This window comes from Corylus avellana, chromosome ca10 (genome assembly GCF_901000735.1).
Source record: "Corylus avellana chromosome ca10, CavTom2PMs-1.0".
Lineage (NCBI taxonomy): Eukaryota > Viridiplantae > Streptophyta > Magnoliopsida > Fagales > Betulaceae > Corylus > Corylus avellana.
This window is the reverse complement of record NC_081550.1, coordinates 4,649,698-4,674,914: the sequence shown is the minus strand read 5'-3', so window position 1 is coordinate 4,674,914 and position 25,217 is coordinate 4,649,698. Positions and strand designations below refer to the sequence as shown.

General features: G+C 35.7%; 3 protein-coding genes and 1 long non-coding RNA gene across 4 annotated transcripts; 3 read left to right on the top strand and 1 right to left on the bottom strand.

Annotated features, from left to right (window-relative positions):
• Nucleotides 1-1,583: 1,583 nt before the first annotated feature.
• Nucleotides 1,584-9,631, bottom strand: LOC132163880 (uncharacterized). The gene is made up of 5 exons (XR_009438334.1): nucleotides 9,073-9,631; nucleotides 5,305-5,440; nucleotides 5,071-5,160; nucleotides 4,838-4,982; nucleotides 1,584-1,994 (listed from the first exon to the last, which is right to left on the bottom strand). It is a non-coding gene; the product is annotated as an uncharacterized LOC132163880 (long non-coding RNA).
• On the top strand, nucleotides 3,656-5,400 carry LOC132163879 (NAC domain-containing protein 90-like). The gene is made up of 3 exons (XM_059574257.1): nucleotides 3,656-4,259; nucleotides 4,352-4,644; nucleotides 4,844-5,400. Exons 1-3 carry the CDS (start codon nucleotides 4,106-4,108, stop codon nucleotides 5,132-5,134), a joined length of 738 nt encoding a protein of 245 aa, XP_059430240.1. The 5' UTR covers nucleotides 3,656-4,105; the 3' UTR covers nucleotides 5,135-5,400.
• A 3,897-nt stretch (nucleotides 9,632-13,528) lies between the features above and the next one.
• Nucleotides 13,529-17,854, top strand: LOC132164032 (vesicle-associated membrane protein 714). Its single transcript, XM_059574438.1, has 4 exons — nucleotides 13,529-13,921; nucleotides 15,747-15,937; nucleotides 16,540-16,703; nucleotides 17,363-17,854. The coding sequence occupies exons 1-4, from the start codon at nucleotides 13,705-13,707 to the stop codon at nucleotides 17,451-17,453; spliced, it is 663 nt and encodes a 220-aa protein (XP_059430421.1). The 5' UTR covers nucleotides 13,529-13,704; the 3' UTR covers nucleotides 17,454-17,854.
• A 4,057-nt stretch (nucleotides 17,855-21,911) lies between these two features.
• On the top strand, nucleotides 21,912-23,583 carry LOC132164479 (capsanthin/capsorubin synthase, chromoplastic-like). Its single transcript, XM_059574997.1, has one exon. The coding sequence runs from the start codon at nucleotides 22,043-22,045 to the stop codon at nucleotides 23,519-23,521; it is 1,479 nt and encodes a 492-aa protein (XP_059430980.1). The 5' UTR covers nucleotides 21,912-22,042; the 3' UTR covers nucleotides 23,522-23,583.
• Nucleotides 23,584-25,217: the final 1,634 nt, after the last annotated feature.

The window sequence follows — 25,217 nt, the reverse complement described above, 5'->3', positions numbered from 1 at the left end:
TGAGCCAAAAAGTTAAAAGGTTCCAATTTCTATGCATAAAAAAAAAAAAAAAAAATGGTTGGTGTAGAAAAGGAGTACCCCACAGCCACAGGGCCACATATAACTAAGAAAGAAAAGACACCTCTTAACGACGCGGATACGAAGCGGTAAACAAAGAGAATTGTGGCACTAAATTCCGCGTGTACGGATAGGCTTTTTGACAGCAACAAGATTTCGACTAAATTGAGAAAAAGATTTGTTTGTTTGTCTCCACTCCCCATCATGACTGGGTCGTGAGGGCGATGGGAGGGACAAAACGTTTTCCCGGTGCCCATATTTCTGACACCGATTCCTATATATTAATTTTCTATATAATACCAGTTTTCGAACTGATTTAATATTAATAAAATATGTGCAAATCTCATTTCAAGTCACTTTCATCTGCTTGTCAAAATCTTCTATCTTTTCTATGTGTTGGTGTTTGCTTGTTCAGTGTAGCAACTTCTAGTAGGGAGTATGGACTTCTTCAAACTAGTTTGTCCCAAAGAAGAAATCGAATAACGACTTCTTCAAACTTCTAATAACATTTAGCATCGACAAAGACAGGAGTAATAATAATAACAATAATAATAATAATAATAGGAAAAATAATACTACATATTATACTCTCCTATATTCCTGGGCTCATCAGTCCTTGTTAAAAAAAATAAATTAATCAAAAGTTGATGAATACTAACAGATCAATATATGTTAGTTTAATTCATTTCAGCTGGACGCCAGATATTATAACTCTTCAAAGTGCTTATCAGGTTTTTTATTTCCTTTTTTTTATTTATTTTTTTTTCTTAGTTTGTTTGAAACTCTTTCGGCCATACGAAATGAAGGTGCTACTTGTCTAAATAGGAGACATTTCATGGTCAAAGAGCTTCCTGCCTCTAGACTTCTCATTGAATAATCAACATGCGTTAGAGAAAAAAAAAAAAAAAAAAAAGTATAAAATGTATATGTATCTAGAAGAAGGAACAGACTTTTTTAGTGACCTTTAGAAAATTCTCAAAGTTATTGAGCATGTACTATGATAAGAATTCGATTTTCAAAATGAGAATTCTCAATCCTATTAGCATTAATCGCCTTAAGTCCTACCGATGCCGTAATAGAATTGGGTCAAGCTATAATTTAATCGAACTTAAGAGAGCGCATTCAGTTCCAACTATTATCTATGCCCCTCTTGTGCAACTTCTAACGGGCACACACTATCATGGTCACACTCAAGTAAAATAGGCCTTCCTTGCCTGTCTTTTTGAATTGAAAAAAAAAATAAAAAAAAATGATGACATAAGATCCTCAACATTTCATGGTCCATATTATGTTTTATAACATCTAACATTGTTTATGTTGCCTACATTTAATTGTGTTTGTGTTATTTAAGACATTTCAAAAAAGTTCTGAAGTTCTCATAGGATATTTAGCTAGTATTTAGACATCGTGGCTGTTGGACGAGTTCAAATAAATCAACATGATAAACAAATTTACAAGAAAAAAGTATGTTTGAAGTACTATAATTTTTACTACAACTCCTTATAAATTCACATGACAATTCACATTGTATGAAAATGAGAGCTACATGAACTGTTACATGGCGGCTTTTATTTTAATAGCTAACGTATCAAGTGCCACATAAACTGTCATATTAATTTGATTCTAAGTGTGATAAGTGTCAAGTAAATTACTACATCAATATGTAAGATAATTGTAGTATAAGCTATTGTACCCATAGCAATACTCAATTTGTAAAGATGATATGTTAGCTAGGTCCTTACATAATCAAGGAGATTTTGTTTTTTTTTTTTAAAAAAAAAATAAAGATCTTATTTTACATATTCTACGATAATGGCTTTGAATTCCATAATACTCGTGTATTTGTGGAATTCACCTCAAGCTCCTCAACTGATGTCCATACTTGAAACTCCAGGTTTTGAATCTAAGCTTCCCAGCACCTTTGCTATACATTCAACCTACAAAAAAAAAAAAAAAAACCTACTAATCATTGGTATTTTTTTTGATAAATAATTTATTTATTTTAACAAAATTATGTACAAAATATAAGAATGCCTTTGAGGTTGAGCTTTCTAGCTTTCAATGGCTCAACCATTGAAGGCGTGTGCGGTGAGAATTAGAAAGAAAAAAATAATATTTTTTTTAGAAAAAAAAGGGCGTATGCGGTGGCAATGAACCCATCACCCATGCGGTAGCGGCGCTAAGTGCTTGAAAGTCCGACTCTTTTAGCGGACCACTCTACGGTTTTGCTCATGCTGGTGACATATGGATATGGTGCCTATGCCGCAAATAGACAACCAAGGCTACCAAGCCAACTAATGCCATACCTTCACCGTCACGTTTCCAAGTCTATGCCCATTCATGAGAAAGAGACAAAGGCTACTCTTCCTACTTATTTATTAATAAGTACACCAATTGATATTATAAGTTTTAAGTGATTTGATTTTAGCATTCCTCTAATAATAACCGTCACGTTTCCAAGTCTATGCCCATTCATGAGAAAGAGACAAAGGCTACTCTTCCTACTTATTTATTAATAAGTACACCAATTGATGTTATAAGTTTTAAGTGATTTGATTTTAGCATTCCTCTATTATTATTATTATTATCATGCATGTCTACTGGCAAAAAGGATACCATATAATTTCCACATGGATGAAAAAAAATAATATATATATATGAAGGCCAAAAGCGGCTAGTTCTATATAAATTTAATCTGAAGATTAAAATGTCACAGTACATTGGGCCATGTCTCTACTCTACATGTCTGTTTGGTGTGGCGTTTGAAGAGCCTAAAAATACGTTTAACATTTAAAAAGTTCGTTTGAAAAAAAAAATTACCCGTTTAGTAAAAAAATTAAAAGTACTTTTAAGGGTTTAAAAATGGCAAAAAACACACTTTTGGCAAAAGTTTAAAAATGAAATTTTTACCCAAAAATATTTTTTTGACTTAAAAACTCTATTTCTCAAATATAATCTCAAATAGGCTCTACACCTACTTCAAAATGCGATCATTTAACGCTTTTAGAATGGTCCATCGCACAGCAATAAATGAATAGAGTGACCAATAACAATCAGGTATTGTTTGACTTAGGTATTGTTTTTATTGTTTTTTAAATTGTCTAAATTTAATTTAATTTGTTTTTATGAAAATTTTAAAATTAAGTGTGTAAACCGTTGAAAAAATTATATAAAATCCCCTATAATATTTTTTTCCTACACCTAAGCTAAATCTGTCAACATCGATCAGGCAGAGTAGTTGAACCCGGATCAGGATCCCCTTCCATTATTGGGAGAATTGGAGAATCTCCAATTTTCAATACTAGCCATTCATTTTTATCTAACAGCCCATACGATGCCACGTGTCCCACTTAAATTAAATAATAAAATATTAATTAATTTTTTTTAAATAACTAAAATTAAAATAATTAAAAATTAAAATCAAATAAAAAAACTGAGTTGCCGGCCACCCCCTATGACTAGGGTGTGGCTTCGGCCACCCCATACCGGTGGTCTAGGGTGGCTAGCCACCTTAGTTTTTTTTTTTTTTTTAGAAAAAAAAATTAATTAATATTTTATTATTTAATTTAAGTGAGACACGTCGCATTGTATGGGTTCTTAAATAAAAATAGATTCTCCCAAAAATGGGAGGGGGGTCCTGATCCAGTTGAACCCCACAAGTCACAATACTCGGACACTCGATTCTGATTGGCTACCAGTGAGGTGCAGATAACAATGCCTGTACCGGCAAAACAGGGTAGAAAGAGAGGGGCAGGGGGCTGACTGGTTCAAAAGAGGATATTTAATTTGACACTTTCTAATTTCTATTAGCACCCAGCCACCAGGGGAGCATTGTTAGGACAAAAAGACATCAATTTTCTCACATAACCGCGTAAACGTCTCCACCCTATCACAAACTTCTTCTCTCATTCCACTGGACAAGTCTCCCTACCCCACCCCTTTTCTCTCTCTCTCTCTCTCTCTCTCTCTCTCTATAATATTTATATATATACCTCATGTCCATTATAGACAGCAGCAACAACAACAACAAAAATAGAAGGTACGAGAAATGGAGGATTCCCCACCAGGTTTTCGCTTCTACCCAACTGAAGAAGAGCTAGTTTCTTTCTACCTCCACAACAAGCTAGAAGGGAAGAGACCAGAAATCAAACGGGTCATCCCAGACCTCGACATTTACGACATAGAACCCTGGCACCTTCCAAGTACAAATCTCTTCAAGATTGGTTTCACTTCTTATTCAGTTTTGATTGATTGTTTTGAAAAATTGAACTTAAAATTTACTTGTGTGTTGCAGAGCTTTCAGGAGAGCGGTGTAAAGAGGACACTGAGCAATGGTTTTTCTTTGCGCCAAGACAGGAAAGGGAAGCTAGGGGAGGAAGACCCAGCAGAACTACTGTTTCTGGGTACTGGAAGGCAACAGGCTCTCCTGGCTATGTGTATTCATCGGATAACCGGGTGATTGGAGTGAAGAAAACCATGGTTTTCTATAAGGGGAAGGCTCCTACTGGAAGGAAAACCAAGTGGAAGATGAATGAATACAGAGCCATTGAAGAAGTAACCAGCCCATCTAGCACTGTTGTTCCCAAGGTTTGTCCTTAAAGTAACCAGCCCATTTAATTATTTAATTTATAGTCTAACACTCTTTGTCAGACCGAAAAATTTAAGCTAATATATAGGAAGTGAAGAATTTAATAATTTAATTTATAATATAATAAAAAGTAATTCTTGCGTTTTCTTTTAGAATTTCTAATTATCGTAACTTAATCCACTATTTATTTACCTGCAGTTGAGGCATGAATTCAGTTTGTGCAGAGTGTATGTGATATCAGGAACCTTCCGTGCATTTGATCGACGCCCAGAAATGTCAACAAGAAAAACACAACAAGAACATCCCAGTGACGGGGCTGGAACATCTTCTCAGAACGCTACAATGGTGGAGAAAACAAGCTCATCTGAAACTTCTTACTCGGGAGGAGAACATGCTGATCTCCCAGAGACTTTAGGAAGCATTACCTGGGAGCTAAATGATGGTTTAGAACAACCTCTATGGGAATGGGAACAACTGAATTGGCTTTAAGTCAGGCCATGAGCAGACCTGCAGACCTGTTGACGAAGCAAGCAATAGAATAGCGCTTACTTTAGATGTACTAGATTCTTTATTTCTTTTTCTTATAGAAAGAAGGGTAATAGTGAATAGATCATGTAAATAAACATAATTCTTGTGGGACAACCGAAGCTAGGAATAACCTGCAGGATGTGAGGGAAGTTTTGGGCGTAGATTGCATGTTGACAACCTCCAACTTTAATAAAATTTGAAAATGGCATCACCTTTTCTCTCTCCCATTGAAATTGTGACCTGAACTTCCAAGCACGATTTGTGAGCCTGGAATAAGTAATAAGATGTCATATTTCAAGATCAAGTAAAAAAGTACATACTAAAACTACAATGCAAAGAAATAGCAGAAGAAGGGAAAAACAAAAACACTTTATTTATTCCATGTATTAATATTCAAAGAAATAAGGAGCTAATCTATCTCCAACTTGTCCCAATGAATTGCTGAATCAAAATGATACAGACGATGTAAATCTCTCTTGTTAAAATATATTTCAAACATCAAATCTAGTAACTAAACCATAAACCATTCCCCAAGGTATTATGCTTGAACCAAGTAACACGAATTCAAACTTCTTCCTCCTTCAGGAATAGAACCTTGATAGGAAAACCTGAAGATGCCTCCATCTCTGCTTACTTTTCTGATTTAAATAGAAAAATGGATGGCCAAAAACATAAAGAAAATTTCCAGATAGACACAAATTGGTTGGGTTATTATGGGTGGTGATGGTTTCAAATGATGTAAAAACAATATAGCCAAAAACATAAAAAGTTGCATGGGACTGGTCTAAAAATCAACCGAAGAAAAAAATGGATTTGTGATGGAAATGCATGCAGAGAAGGAATTTTCTTATTAAAGGAGGTGATGGTTTTGAATGATGTATGTCCCAATGAAAATTTATAAATAGACTATTTAGATACAATCTGCAAAGAAATCTATGGCAAAACAGATAGAGAGTTCATTGAGGCCAAAGGTTGTCTAACTATCATAAAGCATTTTTTACCCCCAAATAATTTTAACAAACAGTAAGATCTTGGTGAAAGGATAGTGTTGAATAAATGGGAGCTTAGAAATTCTACATTTCATAGGCATGGGTCTTCTTTGTCATCCAAAAATTGTGGCCATTCAGTAAGGTACAGCAAAAAAGGAGGTAAATGGAATAAGAAGATCATTGCTGGTGTGTTAAGATCAAAAGAAATGCCAGCAGATGGCATAAGCAAAGTCCTCGAGACCAATAAACATGATACTTTACATTGGTACGTCAAAGATCAATTATCTGTGGTAATTGCTCACTGAAAAGGAAAAAACACAACGGCTTATACCTTTGTTGATGCAACTATTCTGTATTATATTGACCAGTGGCAACTATTGGATTAATTGTTATCTTTTTTGCAGTACATTGCATTAAGAACAGGATGACCCATCCTGTGCTAGTAATTAGGTATGAATTCATGTTGATATCCATCTGATATGGCAATTTCCTGTGGTTGATCCATTGTTGAGACTCTAATGTGTTTCAGGGGTATGCCCCATGGCTTGTCTCAATGTCAATCACTCCTAACAGGCACTAAAGCTCAAAAGATTAGTGTCCTCCCTAAAAGCATTGGCTTTTAACAAATCCAAATGCATGCCCAACAGTTAGCACTAAGCTTCTTTCCGCCTCAAACAATGACTGAAATGTTCAAAGTAGTCATGCACTATTTTTCCCAAACTATGAAGTCTTCATTGAATTTTCGACCCCATGAATCTTATTAACAAAAGTCCAGAAATGGTATTACTAAGATGAACAAGTATATACACAAATCACAAGTCAATTGTTGACTATCAAAGGAGCATATAAAGACGTGGAGAGAGATCCTAGCATTAGCCACAAGGAAGGATAGGATCAGTAGTTCTTTAAGCTAGTAAACATTTTCACCTTTAGGTAAGTATACTGCTTCAGGCTTTGTCTTTGAAAATATTATTCATCAATTGCAAATTGTTTTCAACAACTTCTTGGTACTTTCTTGTTGTAGTTACTTCTGGAAAAACATGCGTTGCGTTTAATGACTCTATGCTGTTTTAATGCTAGCTTAATAATATGATTTAGAGACATTCTTTAACTAACTGATCTATGCTGCATGTACTCGTTTCATGGTTGTAGTTATGTTATGAGTGCTTTGCTAGTTCTATAGGACTCAAATCGTTACTAATATGCTTACAATATCTAGTCTTAATTTTGTTATCTATTCTTCATCATCATTACACTACATGAATTATTTTTAACAGAAAAATTACAAGAAAGTTTACGTCATCACTGAGGCTTATGCCTCACCTTGTAACATAATCAAATGCTCTTGATATCTTTCTCCATCTAATGTAAAACCACATTTTATAAACAACAAACTATCAACGGTTCTCTAGGCTGAGCCATAGCAGCTTCCAGCAACTGCCAAGAATAAAATTTCTTCTTGCATACAACCAATTGCTACTTGGGAAGTTGCACTTAGACATTGGATACATACATGCTCTCTGTACCAGCAAAATTTTGATGCAGCAGAGCATCTCTATGTACTTCTGTTAGAGATCAACTCCAGCAAGTCATATGTTCACACAATATAGCATTTTGCTGGTGTATCATGCACGTCAGCACTCACTTGCATCGCACACCAAGCATTCCACTATAGTTCCACTAACACATTCAACATTGGGCTATTTTATCAGATTCTTCTGCAGGACCACCTACAGCTCCTAAAATAACTTAACGACTACAACTACTTGTGTGTAGTGAATTTTGCTATGGACAAACTTTTCCTCCAAACTGGATTGGAAAAATTTTCTCGAATCCATTCTATTAAATTGACACGTGTTCAAAATGCACGTGACCACATGCGTTTTGGACAAATTTCAGTTTAATAGACTAGGTTAGAGAAAATTCCTGAAAAGGGTTGTTTAATAACACTCTTTGGGTTTGCTTTTTGCTTTTTAGCAAAAAAGTAAAAGCATAAGCAAACCACTTAGAAACATAAAATACTCAAAACTACTTTCATGTTTATGTCATATCTAACACTTTTTCAACCAAAAAGCAAAAAGCATCATCTAAAATTTTTTATTAAACCAACCCTTTTTGTTGTTTTTTACCAGTTTTACTTTATTAGGAAATCCGTATGCACAAGAGTATTTTATTATATAACGAAATTTAATATAACCAAACCATGTTTATTATTGTTTGCCTTATTTGGGAAATCCATAGCTAGACTAGTACAGCGAAACTGAGAGCACACTGAGTGGTGAAAACCTTCTCAACTCAAGGATGAAACCTTTGGACGCTTCTATAAATGAAGGAAACAAAGAATCAAAAGAAGATTCAAGGAATCATTCAGCAAAGGCTCAACTAAATTAGTCTCTCAAAATTTCAATCATCAACAAATAAACAAACAAACAGAAAAGGAAAAATTCTCACTGTTTGTGATCAAAGTATTATGACTAAATGCATTTTCATTCCAATTGCCTTTTAATATAAAGAATCAATGAATGTAAGCTACTTGTGCTAGCAATAAAAATTCCAAGTACGCAGGAATTATTTTCAGCGCACACGTTTCTTGACATATTGAAAACAACATCCACGGCATATATCGCTTTCCCGAAACCGATCTTAATGGACCGCTTACCAACGAAATCCCTAAAATGTCAAAACTAGATGAAAATTAGCGTAAAGAATTACGAGATATCTGACCAAATCCCTATTCATGGTTCGATAAGTCCGTCTTTTCTCTTCCCTTCCTTTGGTTCCAAACCAAAATAGTAAAAAATTGAAAGGAATCAACATTGACTGAGGTAAGCTTGAAAATAGCGAGCCAATGCGTCGAGAAATGGAAGAAGTAGACAGATTAGACATGTACGTACAAGAGAAAAGACGTACCGTGGATCTTTTTGTCGCCATTTTTGCAACTTGGAGACTTGAAGTTTTGTATTAACTGAAATGGGGTGCAGGAGAGACACAGAAAACGTTAATGGAGACGGGGAGACTGTACCTATCAACGACCGCCATGTGGCTCATTTGCCACTTCATTTAAAAATAAAAAATAAGTAAAAATTAAAAAATAATGGGAGAAAGTCAGGGAGATCTTTCCCTTGGGTGGAGCCCCGGCCGATTGTGGGTTGTGGGGATTCTAATTTCTACCTCAGGGGTGGGTGGTCGCGACTCGCGTTCACCTGCAAGGTGAAATTTCTCTCGTAGGTGGGTCACAGACTCACAGGTAGGATCTCGCAACCCACCCTTAGGGTGAGATACCCCATGGGCCACGACCCACCCACCCACGGTTGCACTGTAGGGTGGGATGATGGGATCCCACTCCCGTGAGTAAATGGGGAGATTCTCACGGCCGTGGTGGTGAGGTGGATCTCTCCCTCATACCTCTCCATTTCAAAAGAAAAGTTGAAATGGTGAGGAATCGATTGATTTTTATAGACAATTTTACTCCTCAAAATATCAATCTATTCCTCTCCTCTCAATATCAAATGAAATGGAGAAAATCTGTTTACATGGATACATAATAATCGTGGATAGGTCTTAGGGCCCATTTGTAAGTGCGATTTTAAAAATTGCGTTTTTAAAATCGTTACTTTTTAAAATTGTATAAATGTTTGGTAAAACATGCTAAAAAGTAATTTTTTTTTTATTAATTGAGTGTTTGGATAACATTAACATATAATTGCAGTTTCATGACCAAATTACCAATAAGGACATTTCTTTATAACAGTAAAATAACTAACATTGTCTATAAGCCTCCATTTTTAACACCTATGCAAACAAAAGTACGACTTATAATTTGACATTAATTTTGAGTTTTCTACTTAGCAATTATATATTGCTATATTACTTGTTTCTATACGCTTTTTTGTTTTTGTATTTTTTTTTCCTTGAAACATATTCCAAACAGACATACAATAAAAAATAGAAGAACAATCCATCAAATTAAACTAATAATGTTTATCTAATTTAACTGTTACATAATTCACCAATTATTTAAATTAGTACTTGATAAATCACCAAAATAAACTTAAAGGACATTAAAAATTAGCCTAAAACATAAATAATAAAGCACTGTTTACAGCCCACAAACTGATCGGGCTATATTGTGATGGATTGCAGATCACTATGCATGCACGGTAATCTAAATAAAATTTTGAAAAAAAAATCACAACTTTACTCCGCAGAAATGGTTGAAGAACATAAACAAATATATAAAAAGGCACAGTAATTATACAAACCACATAAAACAACACCAAACACCAAACAATGGAAAGTTTTACAAAAGCAAATGAGTTATATAGAGAAAAATAAAATATTAAGTTGAGATTCTTACCTAGTAGAAGGGGGGAGAGATGGACAACAGCGACGCACACTGCTACAGGGTGGAGAAAGGATGAATGAGCCAGAGAGGATGAAGAAAAAGAAGAGAATTTAAGGGTTTTAATATATTTTAGATGAGTATTCTTGGTATTTTTTTTTTTCATTTCCGCCCAAAAAAAGGTAACTAAAGGTAGTATTGCGCCAATTATCTTTTTAATAGAAATCGTGATTTTGTTTTAAATTCGCAAATTTTCAAACCTCTAATCAATTTATGGAAATTGCAGATTTTTTTGTGATTTTAAAATTCGTGTTTTTAAAATGGCAATCCCAAACACCCTAAAATTTCAATTTAATTTAAAATTGCAAATTATTTTTTAAAAAACACACTCCCAAACGCACCCTTAATATGTAAGAGTCGTGGATAGGAAATTTAATCTAAAGAATAATTCGGCATGGTTATTAGAATACTCTCAAAACTAATCAAATGTGAGCATAGTGCAATTAAAATTATCCATACAAATAACATTTTGAAAATTAAAATTTATTATTTTTACATGATATTAAAAGTGTTTTCAAAATTGGACAACTCACAAATAACAATAGACAATTATTAACAAAGCAGCCGCACCCAACAAACTAGGGAGGATAATTTACGAGGAACAAAGAAGGTAGATGGTTCATCCACGATGGACCGAGCGATACCACTCTGACTCTCAAGCCAACTTTGAGCGGTAAGAGGAAAATTTAGTAGAGTAAAGCAATGTTTTGTTTCAAGGTAATGTTTTTATCGAAAAATAATTTGAGTGTTTGGCTTGTATGAAAAATGAGCAATGGGAAAAACGGTTGGCAACCTCTAGCGGTTGTTTGGCGATGGCTCGACGGAAGTTTGGCAAAATTCAGTTATTTGAGAAGGAGAAGTCCAAACTCAAAAAATATAAACTATTTTATGGATAAAGAACATTTTTTTTTTCTCACCAAACATCAAAAAATAAATAAAATATTTTTCATAAATAATTTCATATCAAAACAAATGAAGATTAAGAACATGGTCAATTAGGCGTATTTGATCCATTACTATCTTGCTCATTTTATAAGCTATGGTAGCTTGCCCTCCTAGGGTTTTAAGAATTCTCGTTAGGGAGAGTATGACATGAATTATGATCTTTTTCAGTTTATTTGAACTGGATAATATCCAGTTATTTATATTGGAAGAGTATTTTTGTCTCATCAAATTGAGAAGACAAAAATACTCCTCCAATATAACTAACTAGATATTATCAAATTCAAATGAACTTATGAACAGGCCGTTAACTAAGCTAATGAGATCTTTAATTAGCTATTGGGGGTGGTATTCTAGTGAAGATTCGTCTGGATCGGCCAGCAAACCTCCAGGCCTTTTAAGCTCCGGTTGTAGGTCGTTGCCTTTTAGGCCTTTTGACCATAGGCTGTTGGCCCTCCTAGAGATTTTTGGCAGGTGGCCTTTTTTGCAAGTGTGGCAGTAGTCAAGTACTTTAGGATAGGAGTGCTCAAACGGTTATAACCGATGGTTATTGGCTATAACCGCAACCTCTTTGAGCGGTTATTAATTTTTAATAACCGCAACCGCCTAGGCGGTTAGCGGCTATTTTATATCCGGCGGTTAGCGGTTATTCAATCCAATAACGAGCGGTTTTATAACCGCTTTTTTTATATGAGCTTTTGGGCTTATTTTATGAAATTTGACTATTTTATGGCCTATTTTAAGGGTTTAAGGCCAAAATGTTCTAAAAAATATGAAAAAAAAAAAAAAACGTGTTTTTTGGGCAAGCCAATGTTTTTGAATAAGGCTTAGCCCAAAACATTACATACCACATTATATATTTCACATACAGTCATAAATAGCCTAAATCCATTAATCCAAATACAATTGAAAAAATTAATATATTTTATTAATAAAAAATATTTAATATATAAGAACGTGGTTAGTGGTTATAACTGCCTTACCCTTATAACCGCCCGGTTAGTGATTTTTTATAACCGCCCACCAAAGCGGTTAACGGTTAGCGGTTAGTGGAACGATTATAATCTCACCGTTTGAATCACTTTGATAGGTGGTCATTTACAATCGAGTAAATCTACAAGTCTCTCTTATATTACTTTTGTATTCTTTCAAGAATGATGTGACTCTTAAAATTATTATTAGATTTTGATCAAATAGTAATTTTAAAAGTCACCTCATTTTTTAAGTGATACAAAAGTAACACAATAAGGACTTATATATAATTATTCTGTCTTTATTTTTTTCTTTATACACCATTGGAACTTTGGAAGGCAAGATGATTTTAACTTATGCTTATACTGAAAAAGAGATATACACTCTATTTTTTTGGATTATTCAACAAAATAGAAAAAGAAATGCTACACATTTTTTCATTTCTTTATATCTATTTTGATACTCTCTTAAGTAGCTTTTAAAGCCACAACTGAATTTATGATAGATCTTTATTGAGTTTTATTCCAATAAAGTTTTTAAAAGTACCTAAGAAAGTATATATAAAAAAAAGGAGAATAACTTCAATCAAGTTTAGTGTAAACTAAGTTTTTTGCATAATTTAATAGGAAGTAGACACCTCAACTTGAAACACCAAAAACTAATATAACATTTTTAACCAAATATCTTTTTCTTGACAAAATACTTCATAGATAAAATGAGCCATTGGAGCCACATTCCTGGTTTGTTTTAGAGACTCCGGTGTTGAGGATTCAGAGGTGGGTGTTGGCCCTGTTGGGTTAGAACAAATAGAAAAGTCTATAAGATTGATTTAAATTAAAAATATAGTATTTTTACCTCTATTGTATTTAGTATTTACGTAATGTGTCAACTTTCTATTGAAGGCGGTAAATGAAATGATAAACCACGTGGAGATAGAAATAACTCTAAAAATAGGTGTAAAAAAAGTAGGAATAATGTGTGTAGCATTTTTTTTCCTACCAAAATGGCATATGAAAGGCTTCAAAGCCACGAAACTAGCAGTAGCACGTGCGTCCGTGTCTTCCCCGTCAGCCAATCCAAATCCACCAAACCTAAACTAGACACCCAGCGTGGACTCGCCGGTAACGCCAGATATGTTCGTTTGAAACACAGCTCAGAGAGGGAGAGAGAGCGAGATCGGTCTCTGAATTTCGGATTCGGAGAGAGATAGGGAGAGAGAGAGAGAGATGGCGATACTGTATGCGGTGGTGGCTCGGGGAACTGTGGTGCTGGCGGAGTTCAGCGCGGTGACAGGGAACACGGGGGCGGTGGCTCGGCGGATCCTGGAGAAGCTGCCAGCGGAGGCCGACTCCAGGCTCTGCTTCTCTCAGGACTCCTACATCTTCCACATCCTTCGGTCCGATGGCCTCGCGTTCCTCTGCATGGCCAACAACACCTTCGGCAGTGCGTGTTCTTTTTATTTCTCACTCTCTTTCCGCAATTCATCTCTTCATATTCGATGTTATGTTGAAACTGATTGTTTTGTTCCATTCAATTTAGTGTTGTAACTTCAATTTTATGAGTTGGTCTAGAAAATTCATATATTATAATAAGAAAATCAAATTCATGTTTTAATTGAAGTATTGGTGGTATGGAAATTGAGCAGAGTTGATATCAGAATCCGCTTGATTTCTGAGGAAATTGGGGAAAAATTTGTAGAGAATTAGTGGTTCTGCCAGTTTAATTCTTATTAGAATGATAGCACACTCGATGCTGTCTAACAATGGTAAAAGAGTCTCCAGTTGAGATTTCATTCTTTGTTGATTTAGAACTACTGGTAATAGGTTACATTTTTTCCATTTCGATCTTCACTTCAGTTTTTAGAAACCAAATAATGCGTTGGTGATATTAGAAACATATCTATAGTCTAAATTCTGTGGATTAAAGGTGTGATTTTCAACACTCTAGTTAGAATTTCTGATTTATCATTGAGTATGTTGATTATCGTATATTATCTTATATAAGAAAGCTTTGGAATTCCACTCTTGGTTGTTCTTGTAATTATTGCATCTGGGAATTTTTTTAAAACTCTCCCCATGACATGAAATGTTTGAGCTTACAAAGAACTAAATAGTATCTGAATGTTGTCCCTTTGCGTTGGTGTAATCACTTCTAGAGAAACTCTATTTTGTTAACTGGTGTGATATGTGAATATTACGAGAAAATGAGGCAATGAAAACACCAGTGACAGATTGGTTGATTTCACTAAGACCTACTTGAACCCCAGGCTAGTACTCACCACCTATGCGAAGGCTTAGGGGCAGTAATTTTTCTATCTTAATTAGTTGACAGTGGATCATGATCATCGTATAGACATGCATGCCCACCTATAACTATTGGAATGGACGGGGTAATACTTCAAAATATCATTCTTTTTCGAACTTATGTGACATGATCAGCCAGAAACAAACAAGATGCCCATTTAATCCTAACTACTCCATCCCTAGTTTTTGGGTATTATAAGAAATGTGAAGAATGTGTCTTCGTGTAGTAAGGTGGAAGCTTGGGATCTTGAGTTTTAATATTGTAGAGAATGAGCCCCTTTGTTTTTGTTGATGTATATAGAATGAGAATGGTCTATACAGTCCATACAGTCCTTCCAGGTTTATATTCTTGGTTATTGATATTAATTTCATCCTCGCAAACTGGCTGAGTCTGCACTGATGTTTAACTACATCCATCCCATTCTTCTCCCCAACATCTGATTCTGTATGAAGAAAACCCCATTAACATATCATGGAAAATACTCAATATTGGGTGAAGAATTTTGCTTGCATGGCATAGCCTACAAGTTTTTTTATTTTATTTTTTTAATTTTTAATTTTTAATTTTTTTTTTATTTGTTTATTTATTTATTTTTTAAATTAGGTATAAACAATCCATTTTTTTGTCTTTATGGATTTCCTCCTGGATTATTTTTTATTTGATATCTTTTGTGGTATACTTTCTCTCTACTCATTAAAGTATTGTATCATATGATTTACTTATTTATCAGCATCCTTACATTGTGCATACATTGATACTTCTCTTATGTATGATAAGTAATCTTGCAAGCAGTTTTTGACTCTCAATTCCTTTTATAATTTAGTGTTTCACTTGACAAGGATATTAATCTATCAACTTCTTTTATAGTGTTTTGATTCCCCCCTTCCACCCGCATCCCCTTTTAGTTTTCTTTTTTCAACCATCTTTGTGATTTTACAGTGAATCAGTTTATTCCTTGGTCCAGGGAGGATACCTTTTTCTTATTTGGAGGATATTCACATGAGGTTTATGAAAAACTATGGCAGAGTGGCCAACTATGCGCCTGCTTATGCAATGAATGATGATTTTTCAAGGGTCTTGCATCAGCAAATGGAATTTTTCTCTAGTAATCCTAGCGCAGATACTCTAAACCGTGTAAGAGGTGAAGTTGGCGAGGCAAGTATCTTCTATTGTCGTAAATTTGCTCTCTGTTTCTTCTTTCTTATTTATATATTCCTTTGACCATGCAAATACAATTGCCTTTTATGATTTTGAATTAGAGTATTTTCCCAGGTTATCTGCCCAATAACTATTTACAGTTAGCAATTTAAATTCGTGCCCGTTAATGATTTGAAGATAAAACATTGTTAATTGTAGAGCATCTTTTTTCTTCTTCTGAAGTTTAGTCATATCGGTTGCTGCATCAAAGTCTCTTTCTACCTTTTGTTGCAAAAGTATCTATCTTTTTCTGTAATAATTTTTCAGACCTTTTGCATCTCTTTAGTTTTTAGTTTTTACCTTTTGCACTTAACAATTGTAACATTTGTGACAATTCCAAAAAAACCTTTATTTGCTGAAAACTTCCAGAAATTTTAATTCTAAAAAAATTGTTGCATATTCTGATCTCTGGGGAGAAATCTGGCATTAAAATTTCTTCCTCCTATTTTGTGTTATTCTATCTTTAAACTTTTATTGTATTCTTTTTGTCTGTTGCTTTATTATAGTTGTAGTCCTTGCATTTGTTTTGTGCTTACAAGCGGCAAAATTATGGTATGCAGATACGTACTATCATGGTGGAAAACATTGAGAAGATACTGGAGAGAGGTGACCGAATTGAACTTCTTGTTGACAAAACTGCAACAATGCAAGATGGTGCATTTCATTTCAAGAAACAGTCCAAGCGCCTTCGTCGAGCTCTTTGGATGAAAAATGCAAAGCTGTTGTGAGTACCTCTGATATCCTCTTACCACTTTGGCTTTAAGATTCCTTAATGTTATAAGGAAGCCCCCCTCCAAAAAGAAAAAAGAAAAGAGAAACAGAAAGTTTAAAGTTGAGGTTATTGTTAAAAAGCGTGATGGCCCACAATAGAAAGTATAACTTTACGCAGAGCTCATTGACATGGCTGACTTCAAGCAGTTAAACCGCATGAGTTTCAGATCTTTTTATTATTGATGACATTTAGTGCTGTCAGTCGTAAGCATTTATCTTTATTTTCTAGTTAGAAGTTAGCTTGGACCTTGGGTATTGGGGCTTTGTCTGAGCTTCCCAAGGATTATGGACTGTGTGTGATAAACTTATTAAGTTTATACTGGCTCTTGCTTATCAACTCATGCCTGAGAATTCGACATGACATAAATGTTATATTATCTGTAAGAACCTCTGGAAGAGGTTTTCTTTCCATTTAACCATGAGTTATTAGCTTCTATCTACTGCAAATTTGTTTATCAGATAAGGGTTGCTTTATAAAATGAAGAACCTGATTCTATTTTATTAATTGTAAGAATTAAGCAGTATTTAGACTATGCAATGGTGATTGTTGAGCTAATAGCCTTTGGGAATTTTACTTGTCATGCATATAAAACTTTCTTTTATTCGTGACAGGGCTCTGTTGACATTCGTGATTGTTTTGTTGCTGTACATAATAATTGCTGCTTGCTGTGGAGGCATCACCCTACCTTCCTGCAGATCTTGATTTCCATTCTTGCTGGTATCAAAGTTCTGCTGAGGTATGCACCTGATGGCTTTTCACATGATGACTGTCCATCTTTCTTAGAGAAGCTACGAAGGCTTCACTGTCCATATTTTTGAGGGGAATGTGGAAATATGATATCTTGATTTCTGTAAGGTTTCAGAAATTTATCTTGTAGCTTCTCTTGCTATTGTTGTCCTTGGTGTGAGTAACCAATGTTTATCCTTGTTCCTGGGAAGCCTGATGAGTGCTATTGCATGTTATACGTCATCTTTGTATTGTGTAAATCTATAATTTATAGTCAATTCATTATTTAGTACACAGCGGGGATTATGTTTTTTTGTAATATCAAAACTCGATCTGCTCTTTCACACAACTATCAATCAAATAACTGGTTCTGCTTTCTCTTGTATACTTCTTATGTACCTAGAGGGGCCTTATACTTTTTATATCCATCTTGATTACTTATATATATATAAAAAAAAAAATTGACTGGTTTTGTTTCAGTACATGGTCAATGCTGATTGTTCTCATTTTATTTAGTTTCTTGTTTTCATATATGAAATGCCTAATTTTGCTTAGTCACAAGAGCGAGCCTATTCAGATCCTATTCATATGGTTTTTTGTAATATCAAAACTCGATCTGGTTTTTCACACAACTATCCAGACAATTAACTGGTTCTGTTTCATTACATGGTCAGTGTTGATTCTTCTCATTTTATTTAGTTTCTTGTTTTAATCCATGAAATGCCTAATTTTGCTTTAGTCTTAAGAGCTAGCCCGTTCAGATCTTATTCATGTGGTCAAAACTGCTTTGTTGTTGCTTTCTTGCTTCTATAAATGAATAGTCACGCCACGAATAGGCTCGGGCTCTGCTCGAGATTGGTTCATTTATTAAACAAACAGAGCTTGAACAAAAAATTAAGCTCGTTTAATCTCGTATAAACTTGTATAACTTCATTTTTATTATTTTCATAAATTTATTTTTAACTTTGTAATGAGAACATATTAAGTATCTTAAAAGATAAAAAAGATTTTTTTTTTCTCGTAATTTAATAGATATAACTTGAATTATTGTAATAGTAAGTTTTAATATAGATATAAGTGTATTTGCATGTGTATGAGTGGGTTTATGTATATATATGTGTGTAATGAATGTATACACATATATATTAGAATATAAATATATAAACTCAATATTCAATTATTTAAAATTTGAGTTAATTTATCTAATTATTCAAAATAATAAATCTAAAACAATAATTATATAACTAATCATTTGTATGAATTTACAAAAAAAAAAATAACGACATTTACTTTTTATATGAAATTGATAGCTCATGAACAAGTTCAAGATGAACAGATTATCTAGCTCGGTTATAAATTCGAATTTGACTCGGTTTTAAGGTGGGAGTGGAAAAGGACTATAAAGATGTTGGTGGAGGAAGAGCCCTTTTTGGTTGTTGCGTAAGAAAGGGTGTGGAAGCTGCTGATTTGTACTAGAATGAGGAAAGAGAATGTAGAATAAATACAGTTCCTAGTGTTTTTCGCTGTATTGGTTCTGTGTAATTTGGTTACGTGGTTAACCCTCCTTTATTTTCAAAAAGTTAGTCCTATATATGGAAGATGAATTGTCCACTCTTGTAGGTGGATTATAATGGTGCTCATGGATGCTAAGTTTCAAACTTGACTTTATAGAGCATCTCCAGTAGATTAGGTAAAAGAGTAATATTAGCTACATTTAGCTATTAATGTTCTTTTTTCAGCTCCAACAGATTGGCTCCAGAAGAGCTAAGCTAACTTTTTTGCTACAGTAATAACAATATCAAGCTATTCACTGTAGCACTATGTTTATGTTTTTTAATCTTTTTGTTTCTCTTCTCTTCTCTCCCTCTCCCTCTTCCACTTCCTCACCAAGGCATTCTTGGTTATCTGGACAAACCCACCCAATAACCTCTCCTCTCATATTTCCTTCTAGTATCAAATCATTCTTTCTCATGTACACCCCATGAGACTGACCCAATTCCTCAAGACCAGGCTTTTGATTTTTTCATGTTTGTTGCATTATTTTTCGATTCCATATGGTTTGCGAGTAAGAGAGCTGTCCATTGCAGAGAAAGCACCTAAGCCATGCCCAGCATGAGCACCAAAACAAACAAAATATCTGAAATCCAGCTCCTAGCTTCAAATTAACCACACCTAAAATCATCCGAAATCCAAACAAAAATTTTTTCAACATGAGTACCAAAACCTACCGTCGCAGATGGGATTTGGATTCACCATAGGCTGATCGTATTAAATTCTTCTTTCTTCTAATATCAAATCTTTCTTATGTGACAGCGTTGTTTAAGCTCCAAAATTGAAAGTTTTCTTGGGTTGTGGTGGTGTGGAGGGAGAGAGAGAGAGGAGTGAGAAGAGATAATTGCAGAGGTTGGCCATGGGGGGTTTGGGTTGAGGCGGAGGGAGAGAGAGTGAGAGAGAGAAAAATGAGTAGGTAAAATAAAGAATAGTATTTTTTTACTAGGTAATATATTTAATGCTGTTGGAGATGCTCAGTAGCTTTAATTGCAACTCGATTAGTCATTTCAGAGGGAACAAGATTCTCTCAAGTTTATTTGAACGGGAGAGTATCTAATTAGTTATATTTTAGAGATATTTTTGTCTTTTCATTTTATTTTCCGGTTCAAATGAAATGGAGAGGATCCCAATTCATTTTAGAGTAATAGTACATATAAGGCTAGCACTTTCATAAATCGTTACAAATGATATTAGAGTAATATAATAATACCATGTGACATTGGAAAATTCAAAATTGCATGACATAGGCCATGATATCCATTGGTTTCGCATTATAAGTGATTTTAAGGAGCTCTAAAATCAGGATTTATTACCAATTAGAAAAACTGTTTTGTATTTATAAAAGCAATATTGAACCCTTTTTCTTCTCTGTTTTACATATTTGATATTTGTTCTTGCAGTTTAACTTCCAGCACATAACCGTTGCAACATAACCGTTACAACCGTTACAGTCCTGTGAGAGTACTTTGAATTGGTCTACAGCATGCATATATGACATGAACAGAGGCTACTTGTCAAACCTGTAGCTTACAAAGCTTTTCTTCCCCTTTTTCCTCTTCGCCCCTTTTGGTGTCATATGATTGTGCTTCCACTCCTTGCTCGTCTTGGAAATGCTTACACTGTGAACCCCACTTGTCAAGCCTGTGCGATGTATGTAGACCTCAAATCCCGTCCCCCCCGCCAAACTTTTTTGTTTTCCTTCAAGAAATTCTGGGATCTTTAGCGACTTCCATCAAACACAAGGTGAAAAAGATAAAGGAGGCTGTATTTTCTGTGTTTAGTGCGACCGAAATAAAAATAATATTCGAATCAAAAACCAAAAAAGTTTTGTTAGTTTAAGAAAACATAGTTTTCATTTTTAAATTTTGTAAACTATTTTTCGAGTTTAAGTTATTTATTCTCAAACTGCGGAAGTTCGCGGGTCCTCCGTTGGAGGTTGACAAAAGTCGCTAGCTTTTTTTTAGCTATCGTTCATTTTTCGTACGAGCTAAACACTAAAAAATATTTTACGTCACCTAAATTATTCTTGTCGCATGCACAAGCACTTATTATTGTTATCCTTTTTTCGAGCAAATTAGAGATGCAATTGTACAAAAAGGTCCTCGTCACTTTTGGCCTGATTTCCAAACTTAGAAAGCATAGCTGACCCAATTTTGATGTGAACTTGTGTGGAGTTGACACTTTTTGTACGCCTTCCATGTTAATGTTTTTGCCGTCCCCACTTTCTAAATTACTAGTAATTTGAACAATAATACATTTAAATAAATGGTCAAACAATTTAAAATTTATTTAGACAAATAAATTATATATAAACTCTATGATGTTAGCTGCTCAAATTGCTAGCCATTTTGAACAAGCAAATGAATGTTTTGCCTCTCCAACAAGGTAAAGTGGGGCGGCCAATAATGTAAAAGACGGAAGCTGTGATGTGAGGTTGGCCCCAAACTAAGTGGGTTCATTAAGTGGAGTTTCTGATTGTGTGAACATACCTAATGGGAGTGACACGTGATGGTGACAAACTCACAATTGTTTTTCATTTTTATTCAAAAAGGTAGGCGGGAGAGACAAATTGTAATTATTTTACTTGTACGTGATCATAGTAGCATTTATCCGCCATATAGGAAGAGCTTAGACGATGAAAACTGTATGTACTTTTTCAAATCTAACTGAGTTATAGTCTGACCGAAGCCTACAAGAGATCAATGAAATGAGAAGCAAGGGTATTTAAACGACATGTCACAATTGTTTTTGTTGCAACAACCAGAGTGGTGCTGCTGTGAACAAAACATGTGTGTAGTAGGACAGTCATGAAAGCCACTCAATGCGTCAATGGAGTCTAATTTATAATATGTAGGACCCTCTTCACAGTTTAAATAAGCTCCATTGCTGAAACTTTTCTCCAACAAAAGGTATCATTTTCCAGGTACTGCTTTAGGATTCCTCCTTGTCCATATCTCCAAATTTCGTTTCTTCATCAATACCAAACTCCCATTTCTTCCTTTACTTCTCTCATCATGGGGACTCTTCTCAGGCTATTTTCACCACCACCTGCAATAACTGCTGACAAGTTCTTAGCCTCTTCTCCAATACCCAATAACACATATTCAAGGAAGAGTCGTTATAGGATCCAAAGCAGCAAGTTTGGAAGCTTCCTTGACTTGAAGCCTGAGTCGACACAGCCTGAATGCTTGAATTTTGATCTTCCATGGTTCGACCCGGCTTCGGCTCGGCCTCAGTTTGACGTCATCATCATCGGCACCGGCCCGGCCGGCCTTCGTCTAGCGGAGCAACTCTCCGGCTATGGAATTAAGGTATGTTGTGTCGACCCTTCGCCGCTTTCTATGTGGCCTAATAACTATGGGGTTTGGGTTGACGAGTTTCAGAGCTTGGGGCTTGAGGATTGCTTTGACAAAACATGGCCGATGAGTTGTGTCTACATTAATGAAAACAAGACCAAATATTTGAACCGCCCCTACGGTCGTGTCAGTAGGAAAAAACTGAAAACGGAGCTAATAGAAAGATGTGTTTCCAGTGGAGTTATTAAATTTCATAAGGCCAAGGTGTGGAAAATCGAGCACCAGGAGTTTTTGTCTTCCATTTTGTGTGATGATGGGAAGGAGTTGAAGGCAAGCTTGATTGTCGATGCCAGTGGCTTTGCAAGCACTTTTACAGAATATGATAAGCCAAGGAACCATGGGTATCAGATTGCTCATGGAATTTTGGCTGAAGTGGATGGCCACCCTTTTGACTTGGACAAAATGGTTCTCATGGATTGGAGAGATTCCCATCTGGGAAATGAGCCTTATTTGCGGGTGAATAATTCAAGGCTTCCTACTTTTCTGTATGCAATGCCGTTTGATTCAAGCTTGATATTCCTAGAAGAAACTTCTCTGGTTTCTCGGCCTGTGTTGTCTTATATGGAGGTGAAGAGAAGGATGGTTGCAAGACTAAGACATTTAGGAATTACAGTGAAGAGGGTTTTGGAGGATGAAAAGTGTTTGATTCCAATGGGAGGCCCTCTTCCCAGAATCCCTCAGAGTGTGATGGCCATTGGTGGGACTTCTGGGGTTGTGCACCCTTCAACTGGGTACATGGTGGCTCGGACCATGGCTCTAGCCCCGATCTTAGCTGATGCCATTGCCGAGTGCCTTGGCTCGACTAGGATGGTTAGAGGGAAGCCACTTCATCATAGAGTGTGGAATGGCTTGTGGCCAATTGAGAGGAGGTACACAAGGGAATTTTACTCCTTTGGAATGGAGACTCTGTTGAAGCTTGATCTGAATGGGACTAGGGGGTTCTTTGATGCTTTCTTTGATTTGGATCCTTATTACTGGCAAGGTTTCCTTTCCTCAAGGTTGTCTCTCCAAGAGCTTGTTCTGCTAAGCTTGTCCCTGTTTGGACGTGCCTCAAATCCATCCAGGTTTGATATTGTTACAAAGTGTCCTGTACCCTTGGCCAAATTGATGGGTAATCTAGCTCTAGAAACCATTTAATGGTGGAAGGTTGCAGCACATATTTTGACTAGGAAATTTCCGTGTGTTATTTGAGAACATTATTGAAACCAAAAGAAATATTTATATATGGAATCTCTTTATATTGACAAATTAAACCTTGAAGTTCCTGTTTTTTTAGATGAATGAGAATTTACTATAAAAGAGCTCAAACAATACAGAACACTCCAGCATAAACTGCTGGAACAACAACTGCAACAGCTGCTAACAACATCACTCAACAATTACTCTCATCCACTACATCAGCAGCTCATTCTGCAGCAGCAGAACAACTACTGCAACAACAAAACTAACGCACCCCAAACATCCCTATATATGAACAAACTTGAATTACAACACCAAATCCAAATAAACAAATACAACTAGAAATACAAACAAACAAATACAAATAGTGAATCAACTAGACTTCACAGCTCACAGTATCCTTGTCTGTAAATTCCATATTTTTCGGTTTTCAGTTAAAGCTTGCAGTTTCTGATTACAGTGGAATGAAATATTCTGCAGATTTGCTTCATTTTAATTAAGTAATGCATGGACCGTTAATTAAAAGGATCGCGAGTCATATAATCATTGTTGCTTAATTAGTTACTGGTTGCTTTGGCAATATTCTGAAACCTGACGTATGGCATGATCTGCTATCAGTGTGGAACTTCTTTTAACAACACCACTAATGACGGGTTCAGAGATCTAAAATATAATGAGGCTCAATGCTGATTACATCAGATCAATCATATGTTCAGATGGAAAATAACACTTAATAGAGATTATGGACCTTCTACATCTACTACATAAATTATTGCCCTCCATACAGAACTATTTTTATTTAATTCAAAAACAAGTCTTAATACAGCAAGCATGGCTTCAATAGACATTATAGCCTGACAAGAAACTAACTCCATGGAGATAAAGACATTGTATCATATGTAGTTGATTAGCCTAGTATGGTGGTGGAGGGCACCCATATACTGAAGGAGGGCTTGCTGGTGGAGATGATGGAGGGGGTCGATGAGTCGGTGGTGTTTGTCGGGGTCCAACAGGGGGTTTGTGGGTAGGTGGACATGGATGATGCTTGTGAGTTGGTGGAGGTGGCCTGTGGGTTGGTGGACATGCAGGAGGTTTATGAGAAGGTGTGGGTGCTGGTGGTGGCTGATAAGTTGGCGTTGGTGGTGGCTGATAAGTTGGGGCTAAAGGTGGCTGATAAGTTGGAGTTGGTGGTGGCTGATAAGTTGGTGTTGGAGGTGGCTGATAAGTTGGTGTTGGAGGTGGCCTGATTGGAGGAGAACGAGAACCACATGGTGGTGGAGAAGCTGGAGGTTGATAAGTTGGCGTTGGTGGTGGCTGATAAGTTGGTGCTGGTGGTGGCTGATAAGTTGGTGTTCGAGGTGGCCTGATTGGAGGAGAACTAGGAGGAGGATATCCACATGGTGGTGGAGAAGCTGGAGGCTGATAAGTTGGTGATGGAGGTGGCTGATAAGTTGGTGTTGGAGGTGGATGATAAGTTGGTGTTGGGGGTGGCCTGACTGGAGGAGAAGGATGAGGAGGATATCCACATGGTGGTGGAGAAGCTGGAGGTGGCTTATGAGCTGGTGATGGAGGTGGCCTTATTGGAGGAGAACAAGGGTGGGGATGTCCGTGTGGTGGTGATGGCTTATGCGTTGGTGTAGGAGGTCTTTGAACA

Coding starts and splice junctions, on each gene's coding strand:
- LOC132164479 (XM_059574997.1), top strand. CDS start 22,043: ATGGGGACTCTTCTCAGGCTATTTTCACCACCACCTGCAATAACTGCT.
- LOC132164032 (XM_059574438.1), top strand. CDS start 13,705: ATGGCGATACTGTATGCGGTGGTGGCTCGGGGAACTGTGGTGCTGGCG. Junction 13,922..15,746: donor GGCCAACAACACCTTCGGCA/GTGCGTGTTCTT, acceptor TCCTTGGTCCAG/GGAGGATACCTTTTTCTTAT. Junction 15,938..16,539: donor TAAGAGGTGAAGTTGGCGAG/GCAAGTATCTTC, acceptor TATGGTATGCAG/ATACGTACTATCATGGTGGA.
- LOC132163879 (XM_059574257.1), top strand. CDS start 4,106: ATGGAGGATTCCCCACCAGGTTTTCGCTTCTACCCAACTGAAGAAGAG. Junction 4,260..4,351: donor AGAACCCTGGCACCTTCCAA/GTACAAATCTCT, acceptor TGTGTGTTGCAG/AGCTTTCAGGAGAGCGGTGT. Junction 4,645..4,843: donor CTAGCACTGTTGTTCCCAAG/GTTTGTCCTTAA, acceptor ATTTACCTGCAG/TTGAGGCATGAATTCAGTTT.